Here is a 12,409-nt window from a genome sequence, read left to right as displayed (position 1 = left end):
ATCCTCAAGTATTCTGTCCTAGCAACTCAAAGCTAACACACCACACCTCCACAATGAATCAATCACTCTGTGAGTGTGTCCACATGCCATTGGTTCCTCTTTCTCCAGAGAACCCTGATTAGTATACAGAACCTCTTTTATTTACATGACACCTACAACTTTTTAGTTTCTAAGAATCTATATCCTACCTTTGCTTTCTTGAAATAGCTTTCATTTGCCTATTTTTGATAGAGACATAGCATGAAGAAACATGCTATTTCTCGACTGTGAGAAAAACAACAGACAGCTGACGATAAATGGTAATTGACTGTCTGGGGGATACTGCAAGGTGAACAATATAATACATTGTTTATTTTATAAGTTTATTTCTAAGTCACCCAAAGAATCATATACAAAAAGAGTGCAGGAAATCTGTCCACGCACTAAAAACCGAAGAATCCAGCTGAGGGCCTGGATCCCACGATAATGTCCTGCATGAGTCCAGCTGAAGACCTAGAGCTCATGCAGGCCTGTTTCATGGATCTGCACTGGGAAGGCCCAAAGGTCAGAGGTGGAAGCTAGAAAGTCTATGCTAGTGGGATGAAGGATCTGTGCTAGCAGGCTGAGGGGATCTGCATTGGAGCCAGGAAGCGAAGCTCAAAATAAGAATCAGAGCTCCCTCAAAAAATACCACAGCCATCCTCACCAACAGGGAGGTCCTGAGCTCCTCCAATGATGGGGAAAGCTGAGTTTCCATCAGGAAAGCCAATGTGACAAGCTTCTCCAGGAAGAAGCTTGTGCACCATCTTCTCTGGAGTCAGGAAGTGATGCTGAAAGTGAGAACCAGAGCTCCCCCAAAGTGAACCGGAGCCATTCTCAGTGACAACAAGGTCCCGAGCTCCTTGGACAATGGGAATAGCCGAGTTCATCAGGAAAGCCAGCATGATAAGGTCCTCCAAGAAAACTAACAACCCCTTACAGCTTCTCTCTGCTTCCAATAGGCTCCCAACAGCCTTCCTCTTCTTTTCCAGTTCTTCCTCTTATGCTGCTGGCAACAACCCTCAGGTGGGCTTCCCACACCCAGCACCATGCTTATTAAGTTCAGGTAGGTGTTACAAGTTGACCACCAGTTGTCAATCCACCACCCTGACATTGAAGATTTGAGACAGAGAAAATAGGGAGTGGTGGGGTCTCCGGTAAACTGGAATTAATGGAAATACTGGCTCCAGATAAGCAGCAGTGCATCCACGAATGTGGGGTTTAATACTGTCAGACCTTCTGATTGTTCAAAAGAATTCAGAAATCTGGATATATTATATAAAGCCTCCCAATTTTTAAAGATGGATTCAAAATTATTTTAAGATCTTTACATATCAAATATCCGCTCTAGAATGTAATGTAGAGGTGACAAGCAGAGGCCTTGAGGTTGGCCAGACCAGGTGGTGCTCCTGTTGGTACCAGCTCACCTGGGGAACCAAGGCTTCTTACTTTATCTCTCCCACACCCCACCTGCCTACAGCTCCCAGGGCTGTAGACAGAACCAAACAAAATGGAGTACATCAACTGAATCACCATGGCCAGTGGCCAGACCAGAGGCCCCTCCCTGTCCACTCAAACAGCTAGTCAGCAGGCAGAAGCTGTGAGTGCCCAGCCACCAGAAGCACTAAGGATGGAAACACTTCGTAAGAGAAAGCCTGAGAATTTCCACACTGAAAAGCTTGGATAGGGGCTCCAAGCTTTAGCCCAGGAGTCTAAAATTTTAGTGCCATTTCTACTGATCACTGGGTAAATCAGCACAGCTTTCTGGACAGCAACTGGGTAACATACATCGAGAACTTCAAAAATGTTCACTCTGTAACTGCCCCTTAAGGGGCTGGGGATTTAGCTCAGTGGGACAGTGCCTGCCTGGCAAGCGCGAGGTCGTGAGTTTGATTTCCAGTAATGGAAAAAAACAAAAACAAAACAAAAAGACAATGTAACTGCCCTTGAAGACATCACCTAAATGTACAAAGCTGCACTGCACAGCTTCACTATAATAGAAAATCAGAAACAACCTTAATGTCCACCAACAGGGATTTGTTAAACAACTATAGAACAGTCACAGAATGGATAACTGTGTCACAGAGATATTTGTTATCATGTGCAAAGTCATTCACAAAACAATGTTTGGTGCACAATTAAAAACAGGTGATGAAACAAGGTCAAGTTTGATGCTAGTGCTGTGACTACATCCATCTGTAAGCAGCCATTTGAAAGGACATAAACCAAAATGTTGACATTGTTTTCCTTGTGCAGGGGGAATGAAAATACCTTCTGTTTTCTCCTTTTACTCACCTGCATTTTCCAGTTTGTCTTCAAAGAACAGCTGCTATCTTAGTGGTAAGAAAAGATGTTAAGAAAAATAACCAAATGCTGTTTTATTTTGTTTTTAAAAAAAGAAATGGTATTAATGGTTTGGATTTTGCATGTCTCCCAAAGGCTAATGTGTCCAAGGTTTAGTCTCCAGCTGATGGTTCTATGGGAGGCAGCAAACTTTTGAAGGCAGGGCCTACTGAAAAGAAGTTAGGGCACTGGGAGTGTGCCCTTGAAGAAGACATTGGGACTGCCCCTTGTTCTTTCTCTCTCTGCTTCCCAGCAACCATGAGATGAACAGGTTTCTTCCACCACATCCTGCCACTGTGATGTACTGTCTCACTACAGGCTAAAAGCAATGGAGCCAAGTGACCACAGACTAAAACTCCTAAAACTCTTGAGTCAAAACAAGCCTTTCTGCCTTTAGGTTGACTTATCTCAGGTATCTGTCATCAGAATGGAAAGCTGACTAACGCAGGTCATGAGGCATGTGCTAGATGATCACACAAAGTGGTGGCCACAAAATCAGAACTTTACAGAGACAGTGTTCTATAATCAGAGACACTTAGAGCCCAAATCAGAGAACCCCCCAGGCTCTTAAGCCTATTTGTCACTGCTGAGGTGTCCCCTGGGACCATTCTTTAACACTTTATGCTATATCCTGGCCAATCCACCTTCTCCTGTACTCCAAACTTGGGACAGTCCACACCTGGCCCCTGTGATCTCCATCTGCAATGGTGCCCCTTGCCTCCTTCTACCCTCTCCCAGCTGAAGGTCCACACAGAAGCCTGACCACCAGTTCCTGAAGAAAGAGTATTCTGCTTTCCTAAAAAAAAAAAAAAAAAAAAAAAAAAAAAAAAAAATCACTGAAAGAAGGATGAAATGAAGAGGAAAAGCAAGAAAGGAAGGAGAGGGAGAAGGTTACCCTGTTCTCATTCTACACCACCTGGCCACATCCTTCCCTGCTCGATTCTGTCTCAGAGAACCACAAAGCATCATCCAAAGCAACTGGAAACAACCCCCCTTGGAGCTGACTTACCCTTTTCCCAGTGATATGAGCACAGGATTTTCCAGTTCCATGAGCACCTGGAAGGCTTTATTCATGTTTTTATAAGAAAAGGCATCAGCAGCATCTGCAATCACGACACAGTTTGGGTTGGATGTGTCAATCTTATCAAATTCTGAGTGGATTTCTAAAGAGAGAGAAAGAGAGCACAATCAAGCCTCAAGATGACTTGATTTACTTCCAGCTCCTGCCAGGGACACTTTCTGTTACATCTGTCCTTTCTCCGAGGCATGAAGCTTGTTTCTCTTTTTACTAACTTAATTATATTTTTAAGAAGCACTAACCACTCCTTTCTGATCTTCACAGTTACAATGGGAGGTGGACAAGGAAGAGGTGTTACTCCCATCGGACAGGTAAGGAACCCCTTGGCCTCCATAGTTATAGAGCTTGTTAGAAGAACACTGGACTCATTCCCAAGAATCCCCAACACCAGCATTAGCCCCAGGAGCTCCTTAGCTCAATACTGAGAAATAAAGTCCACAGCTTTGCAACTTAGAGGGAAAATCTGTTGGAGGACATAGATTGCTGGCAGCAGGATGAAACAAGGTTGCTCATGACCTGGAGGGTTGATATGGCTGGCCCCAAACTATAAGCCACGGACATATACATTCTGAGAAGGAGCAGAATCTCACCCCACCCAGCTGCTCACCAGCCCCCTTGAGAAGGTCTTTTCCTTCCCCTCCTCCTTTGCTCTCCTCCATTTTTCATTAATGTAGGGAAAGTTGCAAGAATAGAGTCATTGCCTTTATGTCTTAAGTTCCTAGGAGAAACAGCTCTCTTGGTATTAAATGCTGACCTTCAGGATTAAAACAAACAAACAAACATGGAAGTAGAAATGAGTGTGACTGTACATGCCTGTAATTCCAGCACTCTGGGTGGCTGAGACAGGAGGATCACAAGTTTGAGCCCAGCCTGAGAACTTAGTGAGACAGTGTCTCAAAATATAGGTCAGTGTAAAGGCCCTGGGTTCAGTCTCTGGCACTACAAAAAAACTAGCCACAATGAGTCCACTACCTACCTAGACAGTAAGAATTAAAAAGACTGATAATGCCAAGTGCTGATGAGGACATGGAGCAGGTACAGCAGAAGTTCTCTTTTTATACCTCTGATGAGGTATAAAACAGCACAAGGGAAAAGGGCTGGCAATTTCTTATAAAACTGAACATACCTCTCCCCTGTGGCCCAGCAATTCTCCCCCTAGGTATTGACCCAATGTGTAATGCAATCCCCATCAAGGTCCAAAACATCACTATCACCTGGAGGTTCCCTCGTGTCCTCCTACACTCACATGTGTTCATTGCAGATTTATTCATAATAGCCTGAAGCTAGAAAACACTCAAGTATCCATGAACATGTGAGTGGACAAACACACTGTCTGTGGAATACTACTCTACCAATAGAAAGGAAAACACTGCAGATACATGAAACAATTAAATAAGTGTCAAAAACATGATGGAGAAAGAAGGCTTTATACAAAAAACTAGCGTGAAAGAAAGGGCCAACTGAGCAGGCCTGGCCTGCTCAAATCCTGCACTGTGCTCAGGACCAGCCCTCCACCAGCTCTGGAGAGAACTTCTGGGCCCTTCAGGAGGCATCCTGGGTGGTAAGAGAAGTCTGTATGTGTAGAGGGAGTGGCTGAAGCTGGACACTGATCACATGTTCAGGGCTGGAGCAAGGCCAGCCCCGAGAACACAGAGCACCTGAAGGGAGTCACGTGAACAAGTTGTTTCAGCCCTGAGAGCACAAAGTGCCCAAGGTGAGCCAGGCTAACCTGCCCGAGAACATGGGGTGTGACAGGCGAGCTAATTGTTAGACAGAGGGGTTTCACCTGACATCAACTTGCCGCGTGTATAAATACATACACTGCAGTTGTCGGGTAGTTCTTTTCTCTACCGAGAGAGCCCTATCTGATTTCTGCAAGCTTTCTGCATTTTCACTCTTGCCTTCACTTTTTTTTGATACTAGGAATCGAACTCAGGACCTTGTGCCTACCAGGCAGGTGCTGTGCCGCTGAGCTATATCACTGCCCCTTCATTTCTTCACAATCCTCCCCCTAGGAGTGCTCGAGAGCTGCGCTGGACACTGCATGCATGGCTGAGATGTGGGGCCGCGCTGTATCCATTTAATCTCCCTCTGGAGATCAAGCAGCTAAAGCCAGTCACATGGGCACTTCATGCTTACATGAGTGACTCATAACAAGAGCCACGCATGCTGAGGGTCTGTCAAGCTTCCCTACCTGCTAGCATTTCACATGTGTTGTCACATGTCACTGCTGAAACAATTAAGCACATCCCAGGCAAAGGGACCTCACGCATGGTTTCTCATGGCCTCTGCCCCATGTGTCTCCTCCCCTTGCTGAGTCTGTGTTTCTCTCACTATAAGCATGAGCGTAACAACCTTCCTGGGTCCTATGCACCATTCCAGGGAATCATCAAGCCTGGGGCTTGTCTGGGGGGCCGTTGACGCAACTAGACACTATATGACTCTGGTTATATGAAATTCTAGAATAAGTACACTTAATTATAGTGGAAAGTATCAAAATTATGATTGCCCCTAGTGGAAAGATGGTAGGGCCTAGCTGGAAAGGGCACAAGGGAAACTTCAGGTGATATAATGTTCTAGACCAGTGATGGCGAACCTTTTACAGCATTCAGTGATACAGGTTCACCACCACTGTTCTAGATCTGAGGTTGGATTACACAGGTGAATGCACTTGTCAAAACTTGGCAAAAGGGCACTTGAGGTTTGACCAGTTCATTGTATGTCAACTTTATATCAAAAGAAAAAACTAAAACACAGAACTCTAGTTAATGATATACTGGTATGCTTACGGGAAATGCATCAATGCCTACAACTTATTTGATTTATATCCAAAAATAATAAATAGGTGGATGGAGGGATGGATAAATATGTACAGAAGAGTCACTGACATAGTCTAGAGGCTGGGGGCTGGGAATTTAGCTCAGCGGCGAAGTGCCTGCCTGGCAAGCACAAGGTCGTGAGTTCGATTCCTGGTACCGGAAGAAAAACAAAAACAAACAAAAAAAAAACAAAAAAAAACCCAAAATCTAGGGGATGGATATACAAAAATTCCAAGTAAAATTCTTTGAGTTTAGCTATATGTTTGTAATTGTCTTCATGAAATATTAGGGGGAAATCCTTCATCATAATACATGAAAAAAATTCAAACTCTGAAAACACAGGTCCAATTATTGAAAGCACAGATGCAGAATGAGAGCCCTGTAAGGGCATCTGACATCCTTTCCAGCCCTCTCAAGCTCTGCCCACTCTTTGTTCAGTTCTTTGATGAACACCGCCTTGGAGGCAAATGCTGTGTTTTCCTCAGCTCCCTGTATCTTCCATTCCTACTCCAATACCTCGCAACCCTTTTGTGGAGTGCAGGGAGACAGAATGTTTTAAGGCTTTTCTTCTTTGAGAACCACATTCTAAAGACACTGGCAGAGGTCTTAAACTAGAGAAAGGACTTTGAGAAGCAGGTCCCTAAAGGCTGGGCATGTTGCCTTTAGAGTAGCAGGGCTATGAATTTGACCCTCGAGCCCTCTGGGAAGCAACCTCCACCTCTGAAAGTCCCACTCCTCCTCTGGGAAGGAGAAAAGCAGCTTGCCTCTGCCCAGTGGTTTATAAAAATAAAAATCAAGCAAGATAAATGCTACTTTTTTCATTTATACTACTAGTTTCTTTTGTTCATTGAAAAGAAAGTTTTGTCCTTTCATTTATTTCTTCTTTGTAAGAGAGGGTCTTTTGTTGTCTATGTCTTGTACTCTCAGTAACATTTTGGCCATTCTTTTAAGATCATGATACATAGTATACTAACTGTTAATATTCTCTAATTAGTTTATTATGAAATTTTGGTTTTTTTCATAGATATAAGAAATGTTTTTCCATTTTCTTTATTCATATCTACTTGTATTACATTAAAATAAAAAAATTTTAAAATAAATAAAAATAAAGTACAGAGAAAAAAAGGAAAAACACTCAGAGGAAGGCCAGAGAAACATCTTAAATTCCAGGGTACTGCTCAAGTCTTCTTATTTAACTATTTAGGATACTTATAATACTGCTCTTCCTGCTTCAGCCCCCCCAAATTTGTCTACTGAGGGTCAAAGAGGTTCCTGTCTTGCATTTATACTAAATAATCAGGATGCAAACTTTGTTCCTATGGCCATTGTCAAGCTGCCTCCAAAAAGCAAGGCTGGACATCACTGCTCAAGGGTACAGTGCCAGACTTTAGAAAGACGCAGGACCTCAATCTAGCTTTTCGTATTTGCTATGTTTTGTCACTGTCTGACTAGCACACTGTCCCATAGGCAACTCCTTGGCTCCTTGGCCTGGTGCAGGTCAAGGGATGCCATCATAAGCTCTCCTCTCGGAACCATCTGGAACTGGCCTCTAACAACCCTCTGGCTGAAACTGCGAGATGGATGGGGCCTGATCCTAACTCACCCCCAGCAGGGAGCCCCACAAGGTCTGTACCTCACAGGTCCATGAGTGCTGTGACAGGAGCCAGGTATTACCTCAGTGCCTCTCCCTGAGGTTGGCCCTCATCAGAGTACAGGCCATTTTCCCTGCCTCCATCTTGTCTTGGGACCCTCACAGGCCCAAGGCCCAGCAGACTTACCATCATGGATGAGCAGATGTGGCCGCAGACCTCGCTCCTTTAGGATCTGGCAGGCGGCTGGCGCTGGGGAAGTCACTTCCGCCTCGGAGATGTCGAATCCCAGCTGCTGAAGCAACCCCACCAGCTTTCCCCGGGACCTCTGTGACTCATTGGTACAGAATCTCACCTTCAGCTGGGACTGCTTCAGTCTAAAGTGAGGAAATGACAGGTGACAGTGTTGCCAGCGTATGGTGTGTGGCCTCCAAGAAAGGGATCCAGAGAATGACACTTCTCTAAGGGCAAATGGTCACGTCCCAGGGCAGGTGAGATCGCTATGAGTCCCTGAGATGGCCCTAACTGACCCCAGGTATGTTCAGGATTTCTGAACTGGAGCAGACCCCTTCTTACAGACCATGCCCCACAGCCTCCTGCTCATCCTCACTAGACTTAATATATCTGAACTCCCTTCTCCTCATGTGCCTCTTCCTTTAACTGGACACATCTGACACCCTCAACCCAGGACATGTTAAGTCTCTACCTATGCTAACCCTACCCCCACCTCAAGACCATTCAGCACTTACCTTCCACCACACCATCCCATTTGGACTGGCTAGAGGTCACCTTGGAATGTCCAGAGCTTGCTCCGTGATTTTCCATACTACTTAGTAATTGCACTTTGCACCTGAGCTCTGTATACCCACACCTTATCAATCATGGGTCCATGTTTCCCAGAAAGGGCAAAGGCTGAGGGGCCTAGCTGAGGCCCAGCTCACTGCGCTGTCAATGAGGAAGGTTTACCAACATGGTCATTTGGTACATGACAGTTCTGGGATGGACAACAGAACCCAATCCCGTGCAGACCCAACATCAAGGTAGGATGAACTGCCAGCAGCGCTGCTATCCTTTCCTGGTGGGCACTACATGGGACAAGTTTCCAGAAGACAAAGCTACAAAATGGCTGCCATTCGACCTTTCTACAAATAATGACTGAGCATCTACCAAGTGCCAATCACACAGAGCTGCAGCCGTGAACACAGGCAAGGACCCCTCTCCAGGCCACAGACCATGGTATGAGAAGGGAGGCAGGCAACAAACAGCAAAGCCTCAAAGGAAAGGGGATTTGCAATTGAGGGGAGGTTCTGTGAAGGATGCAAACAGAATGAAAAGACAGAAGGCTGCCAGCTGAGGCTGAAGGTCAGGATGGGCCTCCCTGGAGACGCAACCCTAGAGCTAAAACTCTTGGAACCAATGGCACTAGTCAGGAGGTAGAGGAAAAGCAGAGGAAAAGTGGACACTGGGAGGTAGCCAGGGCAAGGCCCATCTGTACAAGAAGAGGCGACCAAGAGCCTGGTGCCTACCAGCAAGGGCCTACCCTGCGGGAGGAGGCTGCACACATAGGCTGCACAGGCCAGAGGAGGGGTCGTGGCCCTTGGGACCTGCCCCCTGACTTCCTGGCCCAGATCACCTGGGCCTAGACAACCCAGACTTGCCAAGACAGGAATCATAAATGGCATTTGCATAGAAATGCTGTGTGGAGTCAAAGGGAAAGTCTAGGTTGCAAGTCCTAAGGCCAAGAAGGCACATTTAAGAAAACCCAGCACAACTAACCAACAATACTAATGGTCACCTGGTCCAGGTCATAAACATGTCCCTAAACTTGTCCATCTCCCTAGCCTCCAAAGGCACAGGAGGATCTTTTGACTTTTCACATATGCTTTCAATCTTTGGATTTTAATAATCTAAGTACTACATGAGTAAGTCTTAAATATATAACTTACAATTTACTAATAAGCACATACATAGAAGAGGAATGTGCTCACATTTTGATTTTACAGATGCAGCCCCAACCAAAGGAGTCTAGAAGTAATATACAGATTAAATCCAAATGCTCAGAACTGTGGCTTGGAATCAGCCTCCACTGGATAAGGCTCCACCAAAACTCCACCAATTTCTCTCACTTTCTGGTGAGAAAACTGAGTCCCAGAAAGGACCAGGGTCTTCTGTTCTTTCCGTTAAGGAGACTCTGGGATGTGACTGATTGCTACTTCACCCCATGTGGCTCTCAGAACTAAGTGTATGGGGAACAGAAGTCAGTGCCTCCCAGAGCTGTCCTGCTGAGGGACAGAACTCACATCCCACGTGAGGTCTGAGGAGGTTCCTAGAAGATCCAGGCCCAAAAGATTCCGCAGACCACACAGAGGGAACAGCAGTCCACTGTTTTGGGCAGGCAGGTAAATGGGCTCTAATTACTAGAGTAGAAAGACACCAGCAGCTTGGGGAAATAGAACATGGAGTAGAACACAAGGCTGGAGCAGAGGACCACTAAAAGGGCAGGGGCGAGCCAGGCACCTACCTGCTACTAGAATGGAAGGGGGGACTCCAAATACAACCTGACCGTGATGATCAAAGGGTGGCGTCTGTCCAGTTCTCCACACCATCCCCAGTGCCTGGCACATGGCAGACCCTCAGTAAGTGTTTGCAGAATGACTGACTGATGGAGAAGTCTAAATGACCTCACCAACTGATTCTCTTAGGCTGTCCCTGAGCTTGCAGTCCCCCCACCCCCCAACCCCCTACAGAAATAAGCAGGCTTCAGGGAGCCTCTGGATCCTCCCAGCCCTGGAGCTGCCAGGGGCAACTTAGGAAGAAGTCTGTTTACCAACTGATAGCAGAGTGAACACAGACCCAGATGCTGAACATGTCTTCTTCTGCAGCTCAGGTGATTCATTCCTTTCTTATTATTTGTCTTTCCTAATCAGAGGTTTATGAATGATCAATTACATTCAGTGGTTAATTGCCCTTCATAAAGATAGCTTTTTTATTTTTAAATTAGGCAGTTAATATATTGTAACTAATAGCATCACCTTGTACATTATGGGCAAATCTTCATTGATTGGTGTCTGGAATGTGTGATTTGCACCCAAGTTAATGGAGCAGTTGAGTGAAGAAGTGCAGGGGGTCCCGGGGGACTAATTATTGCTAATGAATGATGATGTGACCTTCTCAGAACAGTGAACAATCGGTGTCGCGGTGAGATGGCAGAGCCTCACATCTGTCACTCCAAACACAACTTTAGGTGTGGGTGGAAGGGAGTAAATCACACAACTCACTTTGGGATACTTATGCCTGAGTCTCCCTTGAAATACAACATCAGTCTATCCAAACAATATGTTTTCCAAATCCAAGTACTAGTTGTAGAAGTGGAGCCCATCCCTGAAAATCTAGTAGAAAATGCTTAGGTAATGCCCTCCCTCGGGGTCCTGCCCTGTCTGACCACTAGAGGCCTCTTCGAGGTGCTCTCTTCATCATCCTGAAGTACTAAAAATGGAATGTAATCACTATTAAAATAATTACTAAAACGGTACAGTATCAATAGGGCATTAAACGGAGTCTTGCTTCTCAGGAAGCAGCATGATGCCTGATCAGTGTCCAGGACCTCATCTTGTCCTCATGCTCTAACGGCAGAAGAAGGTGGTTTGTTGTCACTCACACACATCCCCAGGGCTGGATGCCCAGCTGGGAGGTGGCCCTCACTAAGCACCAGCCGACTGAGTAATCAGGCATGTGAGGTGAGAACCATCATTCTCACTCTAGAGATGAGAAAGTGGAGGCTCCTGTGGACAGACACTCAACCCAGGTCACCCTGCTTGTAGGGACAAATCTGTGGTGGTATGTGCAGGCCTTTGCACAGCTGGGCAAAAGTCCCAGGACCCTCAAATGACATCATGCCTTGGGCAGGGCTAGCAGGCCCAGCTCTATTCTAGTATGTCCTAAAGCTGCAGAAGAGTATATGGGCTGTACCTGTGTGTGCACTTTGGGGACAGATGTACGATACAGGGGACAAACGCCAATGGTAAGGCTTTAAGGAGTCTACGCAGTGGGCAGATGTTGAAGCCCTTGCCACCCATGTGACTGTATCCGGAGAGCAGCGCCTATGACGAGGTAATTAAGGTTAAAAAGAATCAAAAGATGGAAGCCCTGATACAATGGGGCTGGTGGCCTTATAAGATGAGATATCTGAAAGCACTGGTGCTGGCTTTCTCTTCTTTCCCTTCCCTCACCCCTTTTCTGTCTCCCTCTGTGCCTGTACAAAAAAGAGGTTATGCGAATATGCAGCCTACAAACTAGGAAGAGGCCCTTGCCAGAAACCAACCATGCTGACACCCTGCTCTTACATTGCAGCCTCCAAAACTGTGAAGAAAAAAAAAATCTGAAGCTTAAACCATGAGTTCTATACATTTATAGTAGCCTGAGCAGACTAAGACAGCTGAGGAACCAAACCCTCTCCATGAGGCCTGCCGTCAATGTCACAGATTTGGCCTTGGGAGACCTAGAACTTAAGAATTCCAGAATGTCAGGGAAGCCCAAGATGGCACAGCTTCCAAAAAGCGGCA

At 45.8% G+C, this 12,409-nt stretch overlaps 1 protein-coding gene across 1 annotated transcript in view; it reads right to left on the bottom strand.

The window, feature by feature from the left end:
* Lhpp (phospholysine phosphohistidine inorganic pyrophosphate phosphatase) overlaps positions 1-12,409 on the bottom strand; it is a 126,228-nt gene that overhangs the window by 103,310 nt on the left and 10,509 nt on the right. Inside the window, exons 2-3 of the mRNA XM_005401973.2 lie at positions 8,037-8,224; positions 3,371-3,524 (exon numbers count right to left, since the gene is read on the bottom strand). Coding sequence (XP_005402030.1) covers positions 3,371-3,524; positions 8,037-8,224 — 342 coding nt within the window. The remainder of the gene's footprint in view (positions 1-3,370; positions 3,525-8,036; positions 8,225-12,409) is intronic.

This window comes from Chinchilla lanigera, unplaced genomic scaffold (genome assembly GCF_000276665.1).
Source record: "Chinchilla lanigera isolate Chin_1 unplaced genomic scaffold, ChiLan1.0 scaffold00076, whole genome shotgun sequence".
NCBI classification, from domain to species: domain Eukaryota; kingdom Metazoa; phylum Chordata; class Mammalia; order Rodentia; family Chinchillidae; genus Chinchilla; species Chinchilla lanigera.
This window is presented reverse-complemented; position numbering and strand designations above follow the sequence as displayed.